Source organism: Gopherus evgoodei, chromosome 16 (genome assembly GCF_007399415.2).
Source record: "Gopherus evgoodei ecotype Sinaloan lineage chromosome 16, rGopEvg1_v1.p, whole genome shotgun sequence".
In the NCBI taxonomy this organism is placed as follows: domain Eukaryota; kingdom Metazoa; phylum Chordata; order Testudines; family Testudinidae; genus Gopherus; species Gopherus evgoodei.
Window position 1 is genome coordinate 7,654,520 of NC_044337.1, and position 27,596 is coordinate 7,682,115.

General features: G+C 48.4%; 1 protein-coding gene across 16 annotated transcripts in view; it reads left to right on the forward strand.

The window, feature by feature from the left end:
• The window catches only part of CACNA1B (calcium voltage-gated channel subunit alpha1 B), a 507,473-nt gene that overhangs the window by 256,220 nt on the left and 223,657 nt on the right, over nt 1-27,596 (forward strand). For all 16 annotated transcript variants that reach the window (XM_030535592.1, XM_030535597.1, XM_030535598.1 and 13 more), the window contains exon 7: nt 5,836-5,939. In XM_030535592.1, coding sequence (XP_030391452.1) covers nt 5,836-5,939 — 104 coding nt within the window. The remainder of the gene's footprint in view (nt 1-5,835; nt 5,940-27,596) is intronic.

Here is a 27,596-nt window from a genome sequence, read left to right on the forward strand (position 1 = left end):
ACTGCTCATCTGTTCAATAGGTCAATTTAATCTTCTGTTAATACTTGTCTACCTAAAAGGGTACGTGTGATGCTAAACTAGCTATTGTATGTTAGGCACCTGGGAATTCCTAGAACAGAGGCTCTCTGTCAATGCAAATTGTTTTACACTAGTCTATACAGAAACTGCTGCAGCCTCCTCTTGCTCTTTGCTGCTTGGTCTGGTTCTGCAGGGAACATCACAGGTTTCCTCCCAGCCCCCTCTCATCATTAGTGGAGATGTAGCTGACAATGAAGGCAAAGTCTTCAGGAGTATTTACATGCTCCTTTTTCATACCGAATGCTGGGATGTGGCCCCTTTGATCAGCACCCTTTGAAGTCAGTGGAATGTGGAATTCAGCAGCTATGCCCACGATTCATGAAGCTCCCCTGGTGATTCCCCCAGCCGGAGGGAGTGTGGAACTGAAAGTAGGTAGGGTCCCTGGGGGTAGAACTTTCCACTGCCGTGAGGTACATGGGGAGATTTGACTGAGCTGGCAGGTCTCCACTGATCTGTGCTGGCTGGAGCAGAAATCCCATCTCGTGTTTGATGGAATTGGGTCGAGCTGAGAGCGGCGGTCGCTCCTTCTCTTCCAGTGACGAGAAGCTCTGAAAACAAAGACAGCCTCCTCCTCCCGGTTTAACAGGGCAAAAGGGCTCTGTCCCCTGGCATTTTCAGGGCCGAAGAACCACCAATGAAGCTGCATCCAAGAATAGAGCGAGAGAAGGGAAAGCAGCAGGGTGGCACAAAAGGGTTTCTAGTCAGTGCAGCCGATTGCAAGCAGGAGTGAATTGCTGTCAAGCAGGTCGTCTGAAAGCATCATTTTAAAGGAATTCACAGTGAGGCACAGGCTGCCATTGCTAGTGCAATGAGGCATGGTTTAGGGCAACAAGAATGCCTGAGGGTTTGGCTGTACATCATCTGGGACGGGGTGGGCAAACTTTTTGGCAGGAGGGCCACATCTGGGTGTGGAAATTGTATGTCAGGCCATGAATGCTCACATAACTGAGGGTTGGGGTGCAGGAGGGGGTGAGGGCTCCAGCTGGGGGTGTGGGTTTTTGGGTGGGGCTGGGAATATGGGGTTGGGGTGCAGGAGGGTGCTCTGGGCTGACACCGAGGGGTTTGAAGGCAGGAAAGGTATCAGGGCTGGGGCAGGGGGTTGGGGCACAGCAGGGGATCAGGGGTGCAGGTTCCAGGCGTTGCTTACTTCAAGCAGTTCTCAGAAGCAGCAGCATGTCTCCCAGTACAACTCCGCATGCTGCCCCGTCTGCAGGCGCTGCCCCTACAGCTTCCATTGGCCACGGTTCCCAGCCAATGGGAGCTGCGGGGGCAGCGTTTGGGGCAGGGGCAAGGGCAGCATACAGTGCCTCTGACTGTCCCTACAGGTGGAAACTGGAGGAGGGACATGTCGCTGCTTCCAGGAGCTGTGCAGAGTGGGGCAAGCCCCTGACCCCACTCCCCGGCTGGAACGCTGGAGCACAGCAAGCCCAGGACCCCACTCCCCAGAGCGAGCTCAAGGGCCGGATTAAAATGTCTGGAGGGCCGAATGTGGTCCCCGGGCCATAGTTTGTCCATCCCTGATCTGGGAGGTGTGATTCCCAGCTCAGGTAGATGTACAGATGCTGGTTCCGCTCGAGCTAGTGCTTACGAGCAATGTGGCTGTAGCGCAGAGGTGGGCAAACTATGGCCTGCGGGCCACATATGGCCCGCGGGACCCTCCTACCCAGCCCCTGAGCTCCTGGCCCAGGAGGCTAGTGCCCAGCCCCTCCCCTGCGGTTCCCCCTCCCTCACAGCCTCAGCTTGCTCTGCGGCTGGCACAATGCTCTGGGCTGTGGGGCTGTGAGCTCCTGGGGCAGTTTAGCTGCAGAGCCCGGCCTGATCCGGTCTCTGTGCTGCACAGCGATGGCGGCGATGGTGTTGCTGACTCCAGCCACGCCAGCCACCGGTGCTCCAGGCAGCATGGTAAGGGGGCAGGGAGTGGGGAGGTTAGATAGACGGCAAGAGAGTTCAGGGTGGTGGTCAGGGGGTGCGGGTTTGGATAGGGGGCGGGGCGGTCAGAGGGGAGGAACAGGGTGGTTGGATGGGCAGTAGTCCTGGGGGGCCGTCAGGAAGGAGAGGGGGGTTTGAACGGGGTGGCGGGGGGCAGTTGGGGGCAGGGGTACCAGGAGCAGTCAGAGAAAGGGAGAAGGAGTGCTTGGATAGAGGGCAGGGGAGTTCAGGGTGGTGGTCGGGGGCAGGGTGGTCAGGAGGAGAACAGAGTGGTTGGATGGGGCAGGGGTCCTGGGGGGCAGTCAGGAAGGAGGGGGGGTTCCAGGGGCTGTCAGGGGACAGGGAGAAGGAGTGATTGGATGGGGTGAGGGTCCTGGGGGGCCATCAGGGGGCGAGAAGCAGGAGGGGAAAGATGGGAGCAGGGCCAGGCAATGCCTGGTTCTTTGGGGAGGAACAGCCTCCACTAACCGGCCCTCCATACAATTTTGGAAACCCGATGCATACCTCAGGCCAAAAAGTTTTCCCGCCCCTGCTGTAGTGGCATGGGTGGTGGGTTGGGCTAGCCACCCAAGTACAATCCTGTTCTAACTCCTCATTGTTTATTCAGCCGAAAGTATTCACCAGATTTGACCTGAATTTGCAAAGCGTTTTGATTTCGGCAAATTCAAATGAAAAGTTTCACCCAGCTCTGGTTGTAGGGATAAGTGCCTGAAAGATTGTGAGGGTCGCAGATACGGTGGTGACGGGGGGTCATGTATAAACCCTTAGCTGGATTTACCTGTGGGGCTTGTAAAGTGTCAGGTCACTATTGTTACTGATGTGAGTGCAGCAGTTGTGAAGCTGCCCATAAGCGCCTTCTGCATCTTGATAATGCTGTCACCTCATTAAAAGTGTTTTATTTCCATCCCTTCCCTATCCGGTTAGTCCTGCGTTTGGGATTGGGCAGCACAGTCAGCCAAGCATTAACTGGAAGCATAAAAATTGATTTGATCTCTTGGCTTCCCCCACTTAATGAGCAGGACTGGAGTCGGGATGTGGGAGTCAAGCCCATCGAGCACTGTCCTCTGCGGCTCAGCATATCATGATATGGCTGCAGGGCTCTGCTGCCGAGGATTGGCAGTTCCTTTTTCCTGGCAGCTCACAGGTTGATTCACAAAAGCATCTCCCTGGGCAGGATTGGAGCCATAAACTGTGTCCAGACACAAGTTTTTAGGGGTGTGGAAAAAAGATCCCCCCTGGTGTGTGGACACAAGACTCCCCCCTCCCCGCCCCGGAAGATTCCTATGGCCCCTTCTCCCTTCCTGCTGAATGCTACCTACACCTTGACCCCTTTGTGCATGTGAAGAACAAACAGAGCAAGGCCCTTGCCTGCCCCAAACACAAGGCGACCCTGCAGACGCTCAAAGGAAAGTGTTCAACGAGACACCTTTCTGCCCATTCTGTTCTAAAGGCTTTGATCGTGGAATTGAATCATGGATCGGTCACCAAGTTTGGGCTTCAGATGAATAAATAAACAATAAACAAATGATCACTCGGCAACATTTTAACCTCTAAAGCAGGGCATGTTTATATGAATTCTCTTCTCCCATCTATGCCCTTCCCTTATGCTCCCCCTATGACCTTTTCTAGACCTCTTTGTCCCATCAGCCTGATCAGGGCAGGCCAGACTGCAGTTCCCAGTATTGGTAAATGTGGTCTGCCACTGAGGGAGCACTCCATTCATGTGCCACCGTGCTAGCTGTGCTCTTGGCCGACAGAGTGGGAATTGAATGGAGTTCTCCAGGGCTAAAAGGCTGTGCCGCTTAAGTTTTAGCAAAGAGACCTTGGTTCGCTCCCTGGTGCTGTAACAGACTCACCTCCTCCATGGATCATGCAAGGAGGGGCACCTGTAGCACACACTCACTGTTGGCTTACTGCTCAGCATCAACACTATCAGCGGAGCCAGAGCACGTGGGGAAAGAGGCATGAAGGGTGACACCAGTACTCACACTTCTTCCTCATGTGTTCAGCCCCATCCCGTGGAGAAGGGGCAGGGCAGAAAAGGCGAGGAAGAGTGGAAGGGAGGGAAACCAAGAGCGGGAAGAAAGAAGAGAACAGAAAGAGAGAAAAAACTGCAAAAGAAGGAAAAATATGGGATAGGGGAAAGCTGAAATATACTGGTGGGGGTGGCTTTTTTTTTTAAGGTATTTTGTGGGAGCGGGGGATGGACCAGGTGTGAGGCAGCCTATTTTCCCTCCTTTAGTCTCTCTGCACCTTTTCTTTCTTTCTTTTCTTTCCAGAGGTTTGTAACTAGGACAGCATGAAATGCTGGCAGGCACAATTTGTTAGCCCTTCTTATTGTTGGCGAACATCAGTGAGCTGCAGTAGATATTTATAAATACATTAGTTATTCAGAGAAACGTTCCTCATGAATCTGCTCCTTCGTCTCAGTCATTCGAGGAATGGTTTGTGTCAATGTATACTCCACCGGTGACTCATGAGCTATTTGCCACAATTAATACTTCACTCGTTTGTTATCTGTAATTCATACTGCGTAACTGGTCATCTAAGTCACATGGTATTTGTTTTTGCTCCCTGATTGGATGACTCCCAAACAACACGAGGAGCTTTCAAGATGGCTTGAAGAACGCATGTGGTTCAAATACTTGTCAATGCATTTGTGACACTTCCTGAGTGAATACAGTTGTAAGCAAAATTTCACTTGCACAAATGTTGGGGAATGGTGAATATAAGGCCTGACACATTGTGAATAAAAGACTCTATGTCAAAGTGAGTTAATGGATTTTGTTCAAGCCAATGCTCACAAGTATTTTCCTGCAGTATTTGCCAAGTTCTGTTTGCAGTCTATCAGGCATTTCAGGCCTGTATTATGGATGGAGGAACTGTCATTCTTTCACCATTGCAAAAGGACAGATGCAAATTTCCCTTTTTTTTTCCCCTTGAGTCTTCAAATCACCTGGTTCAAAAGTTGCTGCATTTTTCTTCCACAAGAGAAGAATCTGAACTCTCCAAGGCATTTGGCTTCGGTAGTGGCCACATGGCATTTTACTTTTCAGCAATTACTTGAAGAGCTCCCTTGTGGTTAAAGAATGCAGAAACTTTGTCAGAAACTAAAACCCAGTCTTCCCCTCCAATACGCACAGTTGCTTACTCAGAAAGTTTTAGATACTGGTTTTGATGACAGACTTCCAAAGTGTGGAATAAGCAGATGTCAGGTTGGCATCACGCTAAAGGATTTGTTTTGCCCACCGTTTTCCTCTCTTTCTGGTGTGTGTGTGTGTGTGAGAGAGAGAATTCTGGGCATGCCGCCAAGTGCTGCGTTAATTGCAACACACACAAAAAGACGACTGCATCTCCCTTATGTACTTTGTGTCTTGGTTCAGATATAAACTCAACACAGATATAAGCACATGGTAGCTCAGACCATAGGTAGGCAGGGATTTTGGAATGGAGGGGCTGTATTTGTAACAAGGTGGATGACTGGATTGGATAGTGTGTGTCGGGAAGGAATGCCGACAGGCCATCCTGAGGTTGGAGGGGCCCGGTACTAGGGTCCTTTCAGTCAGAGACTGCTATTCTTGCTGGAGTTGGTGGCAGCTTTGTGATGTGGACACCTTATGCACAGTACACTGAGACCCAAATTTGCTTCATTCTGTTCCTGGGATTTCAGTCCTGAGTTCAGTTGCTGCACATGTAAAAATGCTAATTAATATTGGCACAGTCTATAGGGAGTCTAAAGGAAGGATCCATAGTCCTGCAACAATAGATGTTTGCTTTTCTGGGGACTGATAAAAAATTGCTTTTCTTTCTCCCCTTCTCTATTTCCAGACCAATGATGCTGCAGGAAATACCTGGAACTGGCTTTACTTCATCCCTCTCATCATCATTGGCTCTTTCTTCATGCTCAACCTGGTGCTGGGCGTCTTATCAGGGTAAGGCGCCGATGACTTGTCCATCTCCACCTGGATGTGCGGGACAATAACAGCTTCAGCGTGTGGTGGGCAAGGACTGGGATGGGAGGGAGACACACCAGACTCAGCACATTGCTTTGGTTTCACTCCCTACCTACCCCCTTTCTCTTCCTTGTAATAGTGTGCCCCTATGAGGCCACCACACAGCTGTAACCTGAGAACACCAGCAGGGCTGGTGAAAAGTCAGTAGCCAAGATGGTCCTGAATTGTCAAGTGTGACTCCAGTTGCCAGGGTTAAGGGAGTTTCATGGGATACACTGACTTAGGCCTTGTCTAGTGAATACTTACTCAAGTGCTGAACTATAAGCAGATGAGTAGCCCCACTAAAGTCAATGAGGCTACTCTGATGCTTAACATTAAGTATGTGAGTACGTGTTTGTAATGCGTTTGGGTTTATTTCCCTCCAATAATGGTGACAACCTGCTACTTACTCCCAGATGATGGAGCTACCTTGTCAGCTCATGCAGTGGTAGGGGCTTGTACCTTGGGTGACATCCACTATGGTGTCTGTGGCTACATCTAAACCACACACAACTTGGGGCAGCGTGTAGGGTATGCGTAGCTACATGTTGCAGTGAAAAGCAGGCTGTGTCCATGTGGTGGTGTATAGTGAAGGTTCTGGCTGGGGAGAGGCAGTGGGGAATGGCTCTGGCAGTGGGAGCGGGTGGGTCACTACACTGCCTAGATGGAGGAGACACTGCTTGGGTGTTTAGAGAGTTGAGTAGGGCATAGAGCCTGTGGGTTCAGTGGTGTCTTTACTTGCCTACACTGCTATTTTTACCCATGCTAGGGAGGCATGCAGTGAATGTACTCTATACGCTGCCATTTGTGCAGTGTAGACATAACCAGTTTGTATGAATCCCCAGTGTTGCCAGCTCTTATGATTCTATTTCATGTCGTGCAATATTTTGTGTTCTTCTTAAAACCCTATGTGATGGAGTTTGTTGGGCCTTTTCTGCCCCCTGCTGGAGCCATTGGCTCCCTGACACCTGTCTGCTCAAGGAAAATCCACTCAGAGCAGGCTACCAACAAGACAGTCCTCTGGAGGTCTAGAAGGGCCTGGAGGAAATGCAGACCAATCAAGAACCAGCAGACCAGTTAAGAAGGCTTACCTGCTTCTTCTCAGGAGAGAGATGGGGGAGACTGGAGCAGAGGAGGTGTTGCTCAGTGCTAGTCCTGGACCACACGGCTGGGCCAGGCCCTTGCCTTTGAGTGCTGCAACTAAGTGTTTGCATTTGAAGTTTGGCTTCTTTGCATAAAAGTGCAGACAACCAAATCCTGAGTTTATTTTGTTATCTAAATGTTGAGAGACAGACACCGATCTGCTCCAAGCAGGTGGCCAGATCTTATGGATTAAGGTAGGGTTTGGCCCTACAGGGGGTGTTATGGAGCAGCCCTACCTGCCACACCTCAGCTCCTGGAGTCCTGTGATTACAGGAGAATGTCAACTTCCATTTAAAAAGTGAAAGTAAATTTCTAGCCTTTGTAGTTAAGGAGGCAAGCTTGAAAATGTGGAATGTAAGGCTCAAAAACCAGAAGGCAAATAAAAATAATTCAGCTTTATTTTTTTTTAAATGTCATGTTTAAGCCAATCACCTGATTTTGTGGGGAGGGTGTGTGTGGACTCAGATTATTTAAATGCATGAAGTTGGTAATACTGAGCCAGGGGTTCATTAAGTTTGGATGTGAGACTTTGGTTTGGCCCATTAGAGAGAGAGAGAGAGCTGCTAAATTCGGATCCTAACCTGAATGTCCCCAGCATCTGTGGATGTTTGGGTCTGGGTTTATCATCCATACCCATCTCAATAGTACACAAGCTCTTACAGTGTGTGCAACTGGGTACCGGAGCCCCTCTGAGAAACCAGTATTGGGCTTGTGTATGTGCACCTAGATTTATCTCTCACAGCATGGTTCTCAGCCCCTGGCATCACGATCCCTTGTTTGCTCATTGCACTTCTGGTAACAAGAGGAGTGTGCAGCTGTGTTGGAGGAAAAGGTTAATGCTGTTCAGATGTAAAAGCCCTTTAATATTGCAGCCTTTGCTCTTTCTCTGTTTTATGTAGCCAGGGAAATAAAACATTCTTCAAAGAACAGATCCATGCCTGGTGTTTTTAAAAGAGCCTCAACATCCGCAGATCCTCCTGGGTTCAAAGCAGATGTGGGGGAAAAGTAGGGAGTGGCTTTGTGTGAGGATCAGGAACACTGCCCTAGGGCAGGGAGGGCACAGCTGGCATAAGTTGTTTAAGAAGGTCACGGACAGGGTCGGATTTAGGGGCAGGTGATCCAGGCGACTGCCTGGGGTGCCGGGCTTGTGGGGTGCTGGGCTCAGGGTGCTGGTTTTGTTGTTAATGACAAAAGGGAAAGTAGAATGTTTGAAGTAAAATGTTTCAGGTATTCCGTATGTGGATTTATTTTTCACTAACCTTCTAGAATGTTCTGGATCTTTGTTGAATCTCATGGAACCTTCCAGGCTTGCTTATATAAGGCGTGAATAAATACAGATTTACAGATCCTAGTGTGCAAATTTATCCTCTTATATGATAAGGATAAATCACGCATCCAAATCGTGCATCAAAGTCGTGAAATGGGCTACAGATGCACTAACACATAAGGTATTCAAAAGTTTAACAAAAGGAGCGGGAGGGTCTGAAGATGCTTCTCACCTGGAGCACTATTTGGTCTAGGGCTGGCCCTGGTCACAGAGCAGGCTGGTGTCTGCCAGCTGAAGAGCTTTGCTTCCCCTTCATTCCTAGATGAGTGTTAGGGGCAATGATGTTCTGTCAGGGCCATTGATCAGGCATCGTCTGATCTCAGAGGAGTTGGCAAAGGGGAAGCTCGTGTCCATACTCATGTGGTATCGTACCGAAAGCACTTGTGCAGTAGTTGGAACTGGGGATGGTTCAATGTTTGGACAATTCACCTGCATGGTTCTCCAGTGTCTCAGCCCAGCTCGGTTAATAAGAAGTTGCTTAATAATAATAATAATAATAATGAACAAAAGTTGCAGGCGCCTGTTCCCTTACGTTTGGACTCAAGGGTGATCTTGTGACAAAAGCAAGGACTTGAGAGATCTGTTTCTTGCTCTGCCACATGCTTTTTCTGACCTTGGGCAAGTTGCTTTGCCACTCCATGCCTCAGTTTACCCATCTGTATTATAGGGGAAATAATACCCACCTCACAGGGAAAGACTCAATTCATTAAGATTTGTAAAGAGCTTCACGAGGAAGATCCCCTGAGGAAAGGCTAAGAGAAAGATCCAAACACCTGTGGCTGTAGCCACAGTGCTTACCGCTCTACTGGAAGGTACTAAATATTACGGTGACGAGGAGAGTATAGAAGAAAATGGCAGTTATTAATTTTAGACGTGCTGATGACAAAGCCTTGCATTCCTGCAAGCAGTGACTAGTGGCGTTACCTTCCCTGGGAGAGGGTTCTGGAGCATCACTTCAAAGAAGTGTGTTTCTGCTTAAATTATAGGATAAACCCTGTATTTCATGTGAAGAGTTGTTGGCTGCAGAGCATTTGATCATTAAAAGAGAGCCAAAGGATGAAATCATAACCCAAGTCAAGTCTATGACAGAACTCCCATTGACTTCAATAGGGTAGGATTTCACCCAAGGATTTCCTATTAATCCGCAGTACAGTTGCTCAGTGTGCCGGCTGCACCCAGCAGACATTAGCCCCCTTGGCCATGGACAGCCCCAGCTATATACCAGCTTCCTGTAAAGCAGAGGCACACATGAATTTGAGGCTGGGGGGCTAATGGGACAAGGACCAAAGGGGTTCACTCTGAAATCGTATCTTCAGTCTTTATCTGGTCCCCATTATCATTATCTCCTTATGTATGCCCCTGGGAGATAGGGCAGTGCTGCGATCCGCACTGTACGCCTAAGGAACTGAAGCACAGAAAGGCTCGCTGGCTTGCTCGAGGTCACACAAAATGTCTGAAGCAGAGTGAGGAATGGAATGCTGGTCTCACAAGTCATAGGTCAGCCCCATAATCAATATACCATCCGTCCTCTCATGAGTGTTACTCAGGTGATGATATACATCCAACACCTCTGTGACATTCCCCTGGTGTTATCTGGACTGGTGATCTGCCAGGCCACTCCAATCCTTGACTCTGAGAGCCAGCCTTACCCTGCTCTGCTGTGAGAACCCCTGCTCCCGGGATGTTCACGCACAGCCTCTGGCATGTAAGCTGCTCCCAATGGGCACTTTTGGCCAGCCACTGCTTGGATTGTGCAACCGAATGACACTAGCCAATATCTCCAGTCCCAGACACAACCGTAGGAACCTCCATCTTATAGTGTCCAGTTATATCCGCTGGACACTTTATATGAGTTCATCAATTTAATCAAGAAATTGATATGTAACGGGCTTGTTATCCCAAGGGGAGTTTCTGACATGCTTCAAACCAAATGCGCTGTTTCAGGTAGAATAAACAAACACATTTATTAACTACAGAGATAGATTTTAAGTGATTATAAGTCACAGCACAACAAGTCAGATTTGGTCAAATGAAATAAAAGCAAAATGCATTCTAAGCTGATCTTAACACTTTCAGTGCCCTCACAAACTTAGATGCTTCTCACCCCAGGCTGGCTGGTTGCTCTTCAGCCAGGATCTCCCCTTTGATCAGCACTCCAGTCTCTTGGTGGTGATGTTTGTAGATGGAAGTGGAAGAGAGAGGAGAGCATGGCAAACGTCTCTCCTTTTTATCGTATTCTTTCTTCCCTCTTGACTTTGCCCCTCCACCTTCAGCGTCAGGTGAACATTACCTCATCATAGTCCCAAACTGACCAAAGGAAGGGCGGTGACTCACTTGAGAGTCCAACAGATCCTTTGTTCCTGCCTAGGCCAGTGTCCTTTGTTCCTGTGAGGCTGGGCTGGGTTTGTCCCATGCCTGCCCTGATGAGGTGTGAACTGCCCCTCTGCTCCTGGAGAGTTTTGCCTGGGCTTATTTTAAGCCATGAGGACACATTTTCAGCCTCATAACTATGTACATGAAATTACAACCTATTACATTACTATAACAACAATGCTCAGTACATCCTGAGCCTTCTGAAGACACCCGACATGACAAAGTTTGCATTGGATACCACACAATCATAAGGATGAACATGGGGGTGTAGGGTGTTCCCCTGAGGTACAGAGTGTCACAACCTTAACCTCACAAACTACAGTGGCATGTATATGGCTTTTTAAAAAATTTGGTTTCTAGTTGCGTGTATCGCTTCCACTTGCCACCGTTGGTGACATGGAACCGACTTTTAACTAAACAGCTCTTGGGTATTTATCATTGTGATTAGGTTTTAATTAATTCCTCCCTGATGCCTGGATTAGGCCCCTTTCCCAGAGTGGCAGGGGAAATGCTATAGATTTCTGACCTGTTTAAAGAGATGCCATCATCTCAAAAATCATCATCAATCATAATAAATAACTTTAAACACAAATGAAATTACCTACATTCCCAGTAGCACTGGAGATTATGAAAAGAGCAGTAATAAAAAAAATCAAATTACTTTTCACCATTTATCTAGGAATTCCTCTTGCTAGCCATTTATACTGCACTCATTGCTATATAGTGTCTGAGTACCGGGCAAAGCTATGTTGTTTGAACAGCTACTACTGTTTCTGGTCCCATCTACGTTAGAGAGATTTGTACCACTACTTCAACTCATTTAGAAGCCCTGTACCCATATAAAGCTGGGTTTATAGCCAAGTTACTGTGGGAATTGGTAAACCCCCGTTTAACATTGGTGCAGTGTGTTTACATTAGGGCTTTTCACTGATGTAGAGTGTCAATAATGTAATACTGGTGCACAGTTCTCTAATGTAGACAGGATTTAACACGTGGGTTCTCTCTACCACACTCCTGTACCTTCTCTATGCTGGAAGTTTTGTTTCTTTTCCTCTCTCGGTGGGCAATGCAAATAAACAAGCCTGGTTTGTTTCCTGTTTCTCATGTACTAGTAAAACCTGGCAATGTTTGGGTTGCAAACACTGCAGGTGTGATATTTGTTTTAAAAGGAAGGCCACATAACCCCTCCATTCCCATCATTTCCAGTGGGAATTAAAGTAAAATAAACAACCAACAACAAAAAAACTGGAGAAAAATGTTTGGCTCTTACGTGTTAGTAAAATTGTTATATAAAAGTAACCCTACACCTCAGACCACACTTGACGTGCTGATGTCCCTTGAGTATATGGCTAAAGATGTCATTTAAAGCATGTTGGCTCTGTCATTCAGATTAAATTAGGCTTTCCCTGCTGTATGGCATGGCCCCCATGCATGCTGATCAAAGTGCTGCCAGCGCTCTTGTAATCACTTAATATTTAAATACCCTCTCAGAATGGCCTTCTCAGATTTCTGCTGTCTTTCATCTGATGCTCATCACTGAAGCGGGTGGCTGTTTTCTCTTCCCCAATGCAAATATCATGGGTCAGATGGTCAAAGGAGCTTAGCTCCCTTTGAGACACCAAAGTAAGTGGGTAGATTTTCCAAAGGAGCACATGCCACTGTGGCTACGATGCAATTTTTAGTGAGTTGGCTCGCTCAAAGCTAGCTTGGATATGCTTACACATGGTCTCCAGATTGTAGTGTAGACGTACCCTTGTCATATCGATTCATTGTGACATTAAGGGTGAGTCTATAAGGACAAACTCAGTACCCATTTTCCAGTGGTAATGCAGCTGCACCAGTCTCAAACTGCTCAAGACAAGGTTAGGATGTTTTAGCCCCATGGCATGGGTTTTCATGTCTACATTAGTGGCTTAAAACTCGTGCAGCCGAATTCTAGCAGTTGCTGAAATCAAGGTCCTAATTTTGTTAGTGTAGACAAAGCGCGAGTCTCTGCAACAGGAAGAAAGCTGCGTACTCATCATAATGTGACAGCTATGTGCAGTCATGTTCTTCACTTTGGACTTTCGGAGATTGCATGCCGTTATCCTTTGGAACCATTGCTCAGGGAGGAGTAAGACTAGTAGACCTCAGTGCCAGATGTTCCTCTCAAATTCAGCGCATGCCCATCCCTTCTCTGCTCTGCAATGAGTCATCAGATTTTTCCTAACCACAGGGTATCTTCTATGTTCCTTTTGAACCCCTGGGGGTCTCCACTCCCCTTCCTTCCTTCCCTCCCTTACCTATACCAGTATCCCCCTAACTGTTCCTAACTGTCAGGGTAGTTAAACACTGGAATAAATTGCCTAGGGAGGTTGTGGAATCTCCATCTCTGGAGATATTTAAGAGTAGGTTAGATAAATGCCTATCAGGGATGATCTAGACAGTATTTGGTCCTGCCATGAGGGCAGGGGACTGGACTCGATGACCTCTCAAGGTGCCTTCCAGTCCTAGAGTTTATGAATCTATGAATCCCACATCACAGGCACTATCCTTCTAGCTGAGCATGAGGAGGTGAGACGCCCTTCAGAGATGACTGATGCCAATAATTCACCTGGCTGGTATCTGTTTTACTGGGCTAACCCTCCCACTCAGCAGTGGGTGGTGTACTTGATCAAGTTGGACAGATGCAGTGTGTGTTTGGCCATCCATCCATCAACCTAGTGCCCTAGCAAACACATCAGACTGGCTTAAGGTGTCCACATGCACTCTTCAATTACACAGACAGCAAAAGCCTTTTAAAGACGAAAATGTTTACCTCAAAGAAACCAAATTAACAACCCGACCAATCTTTCCCAGGCACCATTCAGCAAGCCCAGCCATAGTAGGAGTATCTCAGGTTTCGTTTACACTAGCAAACTGGACTGGTTGTACTGATCTGACTTAACCACAAACAGGCCTTTGTGTCCATACTAGCCTGGCTTAATCCGTTTACATTTTGTCCTACATCCGTAGTAGTGCCGTCCTAAACTGTTTTGGTTGCAGTGCCCTCTGGGTACCTATCCCACCATCCCCACCTTGGCTCCCAGAAGCAGTGCCTTCTAGGAGGTGCCACAAGGCCGCTAATGCACTGTGGGGCAGTTGCAGAGGGCCTAGCTGAACAGTTTTAGTTTATTTGCATCCATGTTGGCACTAATCTGATCGTGCTTTAACAGTTTTATTCAGCCTGCTGAAAGGCGGTCTGCCCTAGCTAGTTATTAAACCATTCATAGAGTATTTCACGGGCTGCTGTGTGGATGGCTGTAAAGTGCTCTCCCTACTGTAACTGACAACACTGCAGGCTGTGGCTCGGAGTGCTGTGGTCCCCTCCATGATTGGTAGTGTGCTGGGGGTAGGCTGTGAGATCAGACGCGGGTGCTAGAGATCCTGCAACCACTGGGCTCTTCAGGCTCCAGCGCTGTGTGGATACAAACACTCAAATCCAAAACACTCATGTGCCTCAAATCGCCTAAAAGGGTCCTACCAAGCATAAATGGGGCAGTTAAGCTAGGCGTGGCTTTTTTTTTAACACGAACAGGAGATCAGCCCATAGTTCCTAACTCGGCCCTTGGGGGCAGTCCAGGGGTCTACAAGGTAACCAGGTCTAGTTATAACCTTGTACACCATCCTCTTGGCAGCAGGCTGCAATTCTGTGTCCTCCTGCTGTGGCCTAAAGCTGGTCCCCCTCCCAGCATCAAGGTGGGTGTGTGTCTGTCCAGCTCTCAGGCCCTCCTGAATCTCCTCCAGGCTGGCCACTCTCCAGCCTTCCCTCTCCAGCATCTGCCAGCATTCCTCCTACAGGAGCAGTGCATAGGGCTGGTCTGTGGGGCAGCGCTTATAGTGTGCCGGGTCGAAGTGGGGGCACATTGAGCTGGGTTGCCGCCTGGGGGAACCCCCCCCTCTGATTGGTTGCTCTTCCCTATGAGGTCGGCTAGTGGGGCAAGCAGCCAATCAGAGCTGCAGCAGAAGCTTGGTGAGCAATGACTGACAGCTCCTCTGCCCCTCTCACTTCCCCTCTCCCGGCAACACTGGGCCTGGGGAGGGGAAGAGGGAACCCTTTCAGCTCCCCCCCCCAGACATGGGAAGGACCCAGGAGGGGAAGAGATGAGGCTGAAGGGCTGGCAGAACTGAAGAGGGGGCTGGAGGGTGCAAACAGATGTGGGGGCAGAATTGATGTGGGGACTGGACTGATTTGGGGGTTGAGGGGCAGAATTAATTGCTGGGCAGATGTAGGGGTGATGAGACACCCCGCACCAGCAGTCTTTTCAGACCACGTTCAGCATTTCTGGGAAGGGAGTGAGTAGTTGCCAGTGGCTCACTCCGGGTGTATGTCCAAAACACTGGATGCTTTTACATCTGAACCGCGTGAGTGTGAAGGATGGTACTGGCCACTTCCTGAAAACGAGCTTCTCCACAACACTGATGGTGGCCCTGGGGGTATTTCCAGCCCAACCAAGAAGCAGGAACAGCCTTTTTGGGGCCTCGGGTCCCAGCTGCAACCAGGAAGTGCAGCGATGCACCAAAATGGTAGCTAGCATCTATTTGTCCTGGTGGAGCCATACCTGTGTGTTGTCTAGACTGGCTACATGCAGGGATAGACAACATCAGCAGCCTTGCTTATATTTAACATCCCAAGTGTGTTGTGTGCTCTGAGCGGCCAGGCAGGGAGGCTCCTTCTGCTCGATATCTCTCAACACTGAGAATGACTCTGGCTTCAGGGTGCCAGGCTTAATGGATTTCAGTGGATTTGAAGAGCTCATCTCTGGCTCGAACTAGCAGCTGTTGATTGTTCTGGAAGAGCTACTGCAGCTTTCATGGTTCACTGTAGCAACGCGTCTTAAACTCTCCTGCCACAGCTCATTTTGAGCAGGTTGCGCCCTATCACGGTATCGTCTGAACTGAACTTTCAATACATCCTCCTCCCGTTGGCTGATGTACTCTCAGTGCTGAGGTAGTGTGTCCTAGATTATCACTGCTTCCCATCTCTTACAGCATCCCGGGGGATTCTATTTTTCATTCCTTACCCTGGTGTGTTGGGTAACCGTGGCTTCAGTGCTGATTAGTGCAGCCTATTGGCTGAGAGCACCCAGCTCCGTTCAAACCTCATTGAGCCGTCTGTCTCAGTGGCTCGATGTGCTAAGTGTCGTGACAGGTTTTTCCCTTTCAGAGGATTCTGCTAGACTGAGATCATAAAACTTCAGCTTGTGAGAGATGCAGAAACTGGAGTAGAGTGAAAGGCTAATTAATGTATCATAACGGCAAAGATTTTCCCCGTCCTTCTCTTCCCTCATTATGAGGGACAATCGCTCATTTTCCACCCAGATTTACTTCCATCCCACGCTTACCTACTGCGATCTCACTTTGGCTGATATCAATTATTTGCCTCAGAAATGTCGCATAATGGAAAGGGATGTCAGTGCGATAAACGTTTCTTGCATCAATTTCAGATTCCTGCTCTCTCACTCTGGGTGATCTTTATTACGGGGCTTAGCCCACCTTCTGCTCCGCATTAGAACGGCAGACAGAGTTCAAGAAGTGTTGACTCTCCCTTCTTTCCCACCGCCACCCCACGTGGGTCACAAACCCACTGCTTTAGAGTCAGGAGCGGCGCCAGGTTTTCTGGCGCCCTAGGCAGAATTCGGGAGGGCGGCATTTTGTGCACTCCCCATGGAGCGCGTGGGAGCTTCTGGTTCCACTCCCATCGCACCTCCAAAGAAGGACCCTCTGCTGAAATGCCGCAGGTCCTCCTTCGGCTGCGCGATGGGAGCGGAAACAGAAGCTCCCATGAGCCACATGGGGAGCGCACAAAATGCTGCCCCCCCCCCCGAACCTTGGCACCCTAGGTGACGGCCTAGGGTCACCTAATGGAAGCACCAGCCCTGTTTAGAGTGGTAGCCGTGTTAGTCTGTATCAGCAAAAACAACGAGGAGGCCTTGTGGTACTTTAGAGACTAACAAATTTATTAAGCTTTTGTGGGTTAGAACTCACTTCATGAGATGCATGGAGTGGAAAATACAGGAGCAGGTATAAATACATGAAAAGATGGGAGTTGCCTTACCAAGTGTGAGGTCAGTCTAATGAGATAATTCAATTAACAGCAGGATACCAATGGAGAAAAAATAACTTTTGTAGTGGTAATGAGAGTGGCCCATTTAAAACAGTTGACAAGAAGGTGTGAGTAGCAGTAGGGGGAAATTAGGTTTAGGTTTTGTAATGACCCAATCACTTCCAGTCTTTATTCAGGCCTAATTTGATGGTGTCAGATTGCAAATTAATTCCAGTTCTTCAGTTTCACATTGGAGTCTGTTTTTGAAGTTTTTTTTGTTGAAGAATTGCGACTTTTAGGTCTGTTATTGATTGACCGGGGAGATTGAAGTGTTCTACTGATTTTTGAATGTTATAATTCCTGATGTCAGATTTGTGTCCATTTATTTTTTTGCATAGACTATCAGGCTTGGTCAGTGTATATGGCAGAGGGACATTGCTGTTACATGATGGCATATATCACATTGGTAGATGTGCAGGTGAATGAGCCCCTGATGTTGTGGCTGATGTGGTTAGGTCCTACGATGGTGTCCCTTGAATAGATATGTGGACAGAGTTGGCACTGGGGTTTGTTGCAGGGATTGGTTCCTGGGTTAGTGTTTGTGTTGTGTGGTGTATAGTTGCTGGTGAGTATTTGCTTCAGGTCGGGGGGCTGTCTGTAACCGTGGACTGGCCCGTCTCCCAAGGTCTGTGAGAGTGAGGGGTCGTCCTTCAGGATAGGCTGTAGACCCATTGCTGTAAACAGCAGAGAGGCTATGTTCTCCCACGTGGTCACTGCAGAGGTTAGAGCAGAACTTCTGGTCCATGGGCGGTGGGTGAACTGACCCTTGAGGGAGGCTAATCTCCGGCCCCTCCCCTTTTTCCTGAAGCCCCACCCCATATCCCAGAGCACCCCCACCATAGCTGCTGGCCTCCCTGCTCCTGCTCCGGGCTGCCCCAGCACCCCCAGCCCAAGCACTGGGTAGGTGACATGGCTGCAGTACCCCCCGATCCCAGCCTCGGAGCGCAGGGCAGGCAGCACAGTCCCAGTGCCCCCAATCCCAGCCCTGGAGCACCAGATGAGCGGCGCATGGGCAGGGCCGCACTGGGCTGTTTGGGGAGGCTCAGCCTCCCCCAGCCTATGATACATGGACCATGTTCTGGTCCAAAGTACAGGCCTCTCTCACTTGAGCTCAGTGACCCTTAGTTTGCAGCTGAGGTAGCTGGTCCCTTATTCTGTGTGTGGTCCAATAAAACAGCGGCTCTCAAACTTTCCAGGCTACTATGCCCCTTTCAGGAGTCTGCATTGTCTTGCACACCCCGAATTTTACCTTATTTAAAAACTTGCTTACAAAATCAGACATAAAAATACAAAAGTGCCATAGTCACACTGTTACTGAACAATTGCTGACTGTCTCATTTTTACCATTTAATTAGAAAATAAATCAATTGGAATATAAATCTTCTACTTGCCTTTCAGTGTGTAGTACATAGAGCAGTATAGACAAGTCAGTGTCTGTATGAAATTTTAGTTTGTACTGACTTTGCTAGGGCGTTTTCTGTAGCCTGTTGTAAAACTAGGCAAATCTTTGGATGAGTTGATGGACCCCTGGAAGAGCTCTGCATACCCCCAGGGATACGCGTACCCCTGATTGAGAACCACTGCACTAAAAAGTGTCAAGGGCTGTTTGTCATTCAGTCACTCTGTGTTTTACACACTTACCCCTGTTGGAAGTGAGATGGAAGATAGAGCCTGTAGTGTATGAACCAAGGGGGAGACCAGATTAGGTTATGCTGCACGGGGCTGTCCTTTCCCAGCATCCCTCAGAACTACCTCTCATGTTCTGGCCCTGTTGAAAATGGCCCTTGACACTGTGGGATAAATGGGGCTGCTGTCCCCAAGCCCCCATCTCAGAGCTGCACTGACATGGGATTGGCAGCATTACTTCCTGGACGAGGAAAATAAAATCAAAACTGGTGTAAAGACAAAGAGGCCACAAGGACATGAAAGGGCTCGTCCCTGGGCCTTTCTGCTTCCCCGTCTCTGGGAATACATGGTGCTTTCTCTGCTCGATTCATGTTTGATTCACTCCATGCTCAAGAGCTAGAAATGGTGGCAAAGCCCGGATTGATTGTGAGCGTCGCTCTCCTGGTAATGCTTTCATCCCTTTTCAGCTAGCTGAGGAGAGCTGTTTTTTCCTCTGTGCAAGTGATGAGGTGGAAGCAGCAGCAGCAGCTCTGGCTGTGCAGGATTGATCGAGCCTAGACCTTGACCCTTCCTGAGATAAATGGCAGCTATTAGCAATGGCTGGTGTCTCTGCCAGCTGGGCTTCTCCTGCCCTCCAGGTAGCCCTGTCTCTGAGTCCCGTCAGGAAGCAACGGGGAGGCTGTCTCTCCTATGCACAGCATGACACAGCCAGACGCCAGCCCGAAGGCCAGATGGGGTTGGATAGCACTGGGCATGCTGGGGATTTCATGTAGCTAGTGAGAGCACTGAGGACAGATCTCAGCAATGTGCTCTGTCATCTGCATCATCATCATCATCAAATCTTACTCCTCCCTCATGCTTCTTTGAAGCGTATGGTTAAATGTTGGCAATTTAATCTTTTGGCTCAGATGCTGGTGTCATTACACAAGTGCCTTTATGCTTCAGAAACTGATGCTGAAAAAAGGCACCTTCTCACTCGGGGCATCTGCTTCCTGTGTGACTCTCGAGCCCGTTGGTTTACTGGTGCTACCACTTTTCCATTAGCGTCAACGCTGCAGCGACAGTGCAGCTGCTGGGCCAGGCAGGGGCTGCAGAAAGCTGTGCACTCACAGTGCTGGCATGATTCTGCTGTGTGGTGGAGGTGGGAGAGATGGGGAGAGCCTGAACAGGGAGGCTGCAGCCCCAGTGCACGGCAGTGCTGAGCTCCACGGGGGCTATGTTCAGGGGCATAGCTGCAATGGTGCAAGTAGTGCAGTCGCTCCAGGTTCACGAGGCTATGGGGGCTCAACCAGCCGAGGCTGCTCTACGTTAGGCACCATGGTAGTTACCCCACAGACCACCTGTAGGCAGACGGGGCACTCCCACACCCTCTCCAGGGACAGTCAGCCTAGCGTGCTGAGGGATGGGCTATCGCAGGCTGAGGGAAGTGCAGAGACATAGCTGGTATAGCCACTGCCAGGAGGATTTCAATAACTTGGTCCTGGGATAGGGGTTGTTATAAAATTGGATGGGTGGGGTTCTGTGGCCTGCCTTGTGCAGGAGGTCAGACTAGATGATCAGATTGGTCCCTTCTGACCTATGAGTCTATGAGTCTATGATCCATCAGCTGTATTCTCCACAGTGCAGGAGCAGCCACAGATTTGCTCCATGGCCAGAGGTGACAGCGTGCCCTGCTTTCCTCCCAACAGCAGTGCACCTCCCCGTGCAAACCCCATCAGCAGGTCCGATCTATGCCGCTAGCGCAGCAGTGCCTGCAACGGACACGCAGCTCCATGTGCTGGCGTTGATGTGCCGCCTCGTCCCAGCATCAGGCGCCACAGTTGCTGCTTCTGTTACGCCATCCTTGCAATTGCTTCCATTCAGAGGGGAATGCCCAGGAATGATGCTGAAAGGCACCAGCTATGCACAGCTCCTAAGGAAGGCACATGAGAACAGACACGTAACTTTCCTTCTCCATGGCTCTCAGAGCCCACTCTCCGGTTTGATACATCCAAAGTGACAGGGCAGTTGGCCCTTCCCATGGGAGGCAGTGCTGCAGCCAAAGCTGTCTAAGTTCTGTTAGAAGTTTCCTGCTGATGTTTTGCCAAATGCTTCACTTCCCTAATTTTATCTCATCTCATCCCTGCCCAGTTATTACCCCTTGTATTGCTCTAAACAATTCCTCCTTGTTCTGGGTGTGTACACCTTTCTTGCACCCGTAAATTGTAACCACCTCCCTTCCAAGTGATTTCCTAGCCAAGCTAGATGTATTTAATTCTTTCCCTCCTAAAGAGAATGGAAGGATGGCCCGATGGTTATGCTGCTAGCCAGGGATTTGGAAAGACTCCATTCAATTTTCTACTCTGCTGCAGACTTTGTGCATGACCATGGGCAAATTGCTTAGTCTGTCTGTGCCTCGATTCTCCATCTGTGAAATGGGGGTAATAGTGCTACCTTACCTCACAAGGCTATTGTTAAGATTAAATGTGTTAAAAGTAGTGAGGTACTCAGATAGTACTATCTGATTGGGAAGAGGGGAGCAGGCCTATAGATACCTAAGATAAATTTGTGTCCTTCAGTCTTCACTGATCTCTCTTCACTTTGTTTATATGTTTTTGGTAGCAAGGTGCCAAAAACATAGGGTGACCAGATGTCCCTATTTTATAGGGACAGTCCCGATATTTGGGGCTTTTTCTTCTATAGGTGCCTACTACCCCCCACCCCTATGCCGATTTTTCACACTTGCTGTCTGGTCACCCTACAAACACAGTATTCTCCACATGGTCACACCAGAGCCAGATAGTCATGGACTTGTGTCTTTCCTGCGCTGCACCGTTACCTCTGTGCATGCAGCCTCCAATTGTGTTGGCCTGTGCTGCTACCATGATGCATTGCAAAATCCTCTCTAATTTGTGGCCCATTGTCATTCCTGGATCTCTCTTGACTTGCGGCTGCCTGCGTCTCTATCCCCTCCCACCATATATAGGCTTCAGATTATTTCTCCCCAGATTTACTTGCCTTTGTTTTTCTAAAGACAAATTTCATTTTATTTTCTACCTGTGTTTGTAACCTCTCAGCAGCTGCTCTGGTTAGTGTATTGAAGAGAAAGATGTTCTCTCCTTGCCTCACCATCCCTCCTCCATGGCTCCGATCTGCTGGTATGAATAATTCAGCTGCTGCTGAGCCTGCATTTGTTCTTTGCACAGAGGAGCTTTTCTGAGCAACTCCAAAGGTTGGCATCTTTGAGGTTGTCGGGTTGTGGCTGGCTTGCTGGGACATATGAAGGTTGGCACGATGGGGGGTCTCTGTTCTCTTGCAGCCATCTCCCTGGCCTAACATTTCAGGCTCCCAGAGGTCTGCCGCATCACAGGGCGAGTTGGTGGGCTTCTACCTGAATTATTCAGCTTCCAAAAGAGTTCAAAGGGTTGCCAGCCCTGTTTCAAGTGACATTTCCCCACTGAAAATACATCCATCTGGAGCTAAACAAGGCAGGAATCAAAGGAAAGAAAGCCTATGTTTAACCCTGCTCAGGTCCTGAGCTTTGCTACTATATCTCAAATCCCCTGCCTCTTTTCCCACAGTCTTTTTCTACCCCCTCTTCATGGCTGCCTAACCACTCTCCATTTTAATTCCTGGACCCATTCCTAAGCATCCTTAGAAGTCAATGGGATTGACAGATACTTAGCATGGAATGCCATCTGCATTTGCAAATTCATCTGCATTTGGCAGTGCTTTGCACTTTGCAGGATTGGTCCCCTGTCTTCTAACTTTTCTTTTCTTTTCTCCTTAGGGCACACTCGTTGCTTTTTGTCTCTCCTAGGGCAGGTTAGCAGTGATTAAATGGATGTTAGAGTCACCGAAGGTTGGTGTCCATATGTCTTTTAGTTGTATAAACAGAATCACAAAGTGGCTGCTTTTTTTTGCTGCAGCCAGGAGGGATTGCATGTTACAATGGATTTACTGTGCTCCAGGAAGACACAGCAGAGATATGAACCTGCAGAATAAATTCTTCCCCTGGAGCAAGGATCTGCTTCTCATAAACACTGGAACACTAATGTGGTTACTGAGGGAAGCGTAAGGACATTAACAAGATCGGATTCCCAGTGAGACGAGCTGCAGGGGCTTTGAAGGACTTTGTAGCTGGGATTTGCAGGAAGGGAGAACGGGAGCTTGCTGCAGAAAGGGTGGGCTGGCAGGTGCAGCATCACCAGCTGACAACCACCTGAGGAGACACAGCATATTGCGACAAAGGAGTCCAAGTTCAAGATGGAGCAGCCTCAGGAGCAAGCACTCCATGGGCTGGCAGAGATTGATAACAATGGAGGGATGTACCGACTACAGTCTGGCCAAAAAGAGGATACTGGGTAGATGGACCATTGGTCTGACTCAAGATGGCCGTCTTGGTAACCCATGCAGCTGTGACACTGCTGTCTTTAGACATGTGGCACGTCCCACCCAGGAATGACTTTCCTCATCAGAAGCATGATGGCCACAGAATGAAAGGGAAGGCTAAGCAAAACCCACTCTTCCTCTTCTCCCGCCCCACAGGACAGCTGAATGAGCCAGAGAAGTCTAAGGAACCTGCTCCCTCCTACCATCCCTTAAGTCTAGCCAAGTGTTCCTGCTTATGTGTGGATGCTTTTGATGATGGAGACACAGTCACTGTCAGGCCATGGGGAAAGGGTTAGAGTATCACCCCATTCCCTGAGTGGAGAAGCAGACTGAATGCCCCCAAGGTTAGGCCTATCAATGATTCAGTGCCCCAGACCAAACCATGTTGGATCCTATGCGACAAGCTAGGGCACAATCCAAACTGGTGGGCGGCTATGTACCCCTGTATGCAATGCTGGGTGCCTTACAATGCTTTGCTGTAGTAGCTCCCACCTGGGATGCTCACAAACAACCTGCCAGCATGCAATGCCAGCTACACTCTGAGTGTCTGTGGGTAGCTCCTGCCTGCCAGCTACACCCTGGCCCTCACCAGCCTTGGTTATACTTCAGGGTGACCCCAGCTTGCCCCCAGTCCCAGATCTTCCCCCAGGAATGTGTGTTGTCTACTGCCCAGCCCTCTCCTGGAAAGTGCAAATATATTCAGTTCATTATTCCTTTAAGGGAATAATATGACAGTTTAATATTTTAAATAGTTATCCAGACACTTCAGCTTTAACACTCTGGATTAGAGAAAACAATAAAACAAGTTTATTAACTACAAAGAGAGATTTTACATGAGTGCAAGTAATTAGGCATAAAAGTCAGAAATGGTTAAAAGAAAAATAAAGAGAAAATGTTTACTGGTGCCTAACTGAACAAACTGTATTAGATTCAAGCAAAATTTCTCACCACGTGCCTCCAGCAAGGTTCTGACCAGACTCTTCAGGTCAGAACTCTGCCCCCAAAGTCCAACAGCTGTTTCCTTTTGTCTTCTCTGGTGCAGCGAATGCAGCGGGCAGGGAGAGGGGAAGGGGTGTCTTGGGGTGTCTGCCTCTTGTCTTTATAGTCCTGTCCCTCCTTGGAGAAGCATTTCCAGCTGGGAACAAGGTGACAGGCAGTCTAGTGAAGAAAGGAAACTGTGCTGTTTCTTTGCTCATATATAGATTTTTGTCCCTGCTCCCTTCCTTGCCAAAGAATGGCCACTTAGAATGTAATGATTCAGAATACTGGGAATCATTAAGAAAGTGACAGATAATAAGACAGAAAATATAATTTTGCCTCTATATAAATCCATGATACACCCACATCTTGAATACTGTGTGCAGATGTGGTCACCCCACAAAGATATATTGGAATTGGAAAAGGTATGGAGAAGGGCAACAAAAATTATTAGCGGTATGGAACAGCTTCTATATGAGGAGAGGTTAATAAGGCTGGGACTTTTCAGTTTGGAAAAGAGATAACTAAGGGGAGATAAGGTGGACTAAGGGTACTAAAAGGTGGATAGAAAGCTGGCTAAATTGTCAGGCTCAACAGGTAGTGATCAATGACTTGATGTCTAGTTGGCAGCTGGTATCAAGTACAGTGCCCCAGCGGTCGGCCCTGGGGCCAGTTTTGTTCAACATTTTTATTAATGATCTGGATGATGGGATTAATCGCACCCTCAGCAAGTTTGCAGATGACACTAAGCTGGGGGGAGAGGTAGATACGCTGGAGGGTAGGGATAGGGTCCAGAGTGACCTAGGCAAATTAGAAGACTGAGCCAAAATAAATGTGATGAGGTTCAACAAGGACAAGTGCAGGAAGGAAGAATCCCATGCACCGCTACAGGATGGGGACCGACTGGCTAAGCAGCAGTTCTGCAGAAAAGGGCCTAGGGGTTACGGTGGATGAGAAGCTGGATATGAGTCAGCAGTGTGTCCTCATTGCCAAGAAGGCCAATGGCATATTGGGCTGTATAAGTAGGAGCATTGCCAGCAGATTGAGGGAGGTGACTATTCCCCTCTATTCGGCACTGGTGAGGCCATACCTGGAGTATTGCATCCAGTTTTGGTCCCCCCACTACAGAAGGGATGTGGACAAATTGGAGAGTCCAGCAGAGGGCAACGAAAATGATTAGGGGGCTGGGGCACATGACTTACAAGGAGAGGCTGAGGGAACTGGGGTTATTTAGTTTGCAGATGAGAAGAGTGAGGGGGGATTTGATAGCAGCCTTTAATTACCTGAAGGGGGGGTTTCAAAGAGGATGGAGCTCGGCTGTTCTCAGTGGTGGCATATGACAGAAGCGGCAGCAATGGTCTCAAGTTGCAGTGGGGGAGATCTAGATTGGATATTAGGGAACACTGTTTCACTAGGAGGGTGGTGAAGCACTGGAATGGGTTAGCTACGGAGGTGGTGGAATCTCCATCCTTAGAGGTTTTTAAGGCCCAGATTGACAAAGCCCTGGCTGGGATGATTTAGTTGGTGTTGGTCCTGCTTTGAGCAGGGGGTTGGACTAGATGACCTCTTGAGGTCTCTTTCAACCCTAATATTCTATGATTCTATATGATTGAGGTCTATAAAATCATGACTGGTGTGGAGCAAGTAAATAAGCAAGTGTTATTTACTCCTCATAATATAAGAATTAGGGCCACCAAATGAAATTAATAGGCTGCAGGTCCTTGGGAGATTTTAGGCAAGTTTTAATTTCCTGAAAGGTTTGGAGAAGACTCTGAGAAGTATACAACATTTAGGAGAACTATCTTCACCAAACCTCTGGGCCTTTTGAGGTTCCTTCATCACCGGTCACATCAAGGGTAGATTAAAACTAAATTGGTCGCTGTTCCACCAGAATTTTGGGACATCCCCAGCCCCTTAAAATGGTGCCTCTTCTCCTCTCCCCTGACAAACTCCCCCACCCACACAGGCTCCCCCCCATGAACAGCTCTTGCCTTCCTCCCATTTCTCAGTCTTTAATTTTCCTGCCAAATGAGGCAAACCAGCGTGCGGCTGTCTGGCACCACTCAGGCAAACTTGGCACCACCACATGCTATGCTGACAGATTCATTGCTGCACTCACTCTTCCTCTGATTGTGGGTTCTGGGATCCCAGGGAACCAAAGATGTTGGCTTATTCCAAATCTTATTTTCAGCTTGAATTAGGTATCAGCTGTCCTTTTCTCTAGGCTGTTGAATAACTAGGCTGTTTAACATACTGCTTGCTATTCCCTAGCAAGCCTGTTCTTGGGCACTGCCCTACATTCAGTAACAAGAGCTTCCAAATTTAGCCTCTGCAGGGCTCATCCATCTCTCTCAGCCTACTTTATTTTTCCACCAAGAGAATTCTCTTCAGCCAGTGACCAACCCAGACTCTGCAACATCTACCTGGCTTGCCAGCCCCAGAAGGAAGAATAGCCTTCTCACCAGTTGTGTTCATACGGCTGGGCTTCAGTTGGATGGGATTATGTTTTCCCACACAGTGCTGCGTGCCGTTAGCTTCCTGCATGCTATGCACTGCAGATTCAGTGCAGCTTTTCATCGGTGGAAGGTCAATTCCCAGCTGAGGTGACCGAGCTCTAGACACCTGAACTAGGTTCTGTTTCACAAACTAAAGGGACGTTTGCATGCACCCAACTCATCTCTTTTTGGGCACGGAATGGTGACAAAGCTGTTCTGCTAGGTCTGTGCTTCAGTTTCTCTCTCTCTCTCTACTTGTACAGAGCATGGCTTTCAATTCAATAGCCTATGGCTGCCATCCTATTTTAGGAACTGTGTTCTGATAATTTATGTACAGCACAGTTATATGGCTCTGTATAAGAAGGTAATTGTATATAAGAATAATTATTAATAAACAGTACATAGCACTTTTCATCTGAGATGGGTAAATGTTAATGTTCCCATTCTACTGATGGGGAAACGAGGCTCAGGGTGGTTGAAGTACGTGGCTGAGATCACACAGAAAGTCAGGAGTAGCTGACCCAGAGAGGCTGGTAGGAAACCCAAGAACGACGGCCAAATTGTCCGACACTTGCTTTTCAGCTGGCTTGCTCTAAAGTGGCAGAGCTAACCCTGAGACCTGCTCTGCAGACCCACAGAAGGAAACCAAGGGTTTGGCTGCTGTGACACAAGTTTATGCAAAATTGTGGAAACCACATTACTTGAAATATTTACAGCTAGCATGGATAAACCACTTGGAAGACCTTCATCAGGCAGTAATCCCCTGTTGGTCCTGGTGGTGATAAGATTAGTTTAATGGTCTCTTCTTTTCCTTAGCTATGATTTCCCCCAAAATGGCCATCCTGACATTTTTTTACACCCTGATTTACTTTCATCTTCCACCCACCCAGGGGTTGACCACCCTTTGTGTCTCTTCCTACTGACTGGCTCCAGCAACTTGAACAGCCTGCTACTCTGAGCAAAAGAAGTGACTCCTTTCGCTCAAGTGGTTTTCATGCTGAACATCATGGATTTGCTCCCTGTTCGTGAGTGTGGTGTCTCAGTGTGATTTGTTACAGATATATTCCATATATAGTCCTTATAATATTTGATTGTCTTGTATCCAAGCAAAGAGATGAGTATGGGGTTTGCCTTAGCGAGGCCTCCCGGCTGCCAGCCTC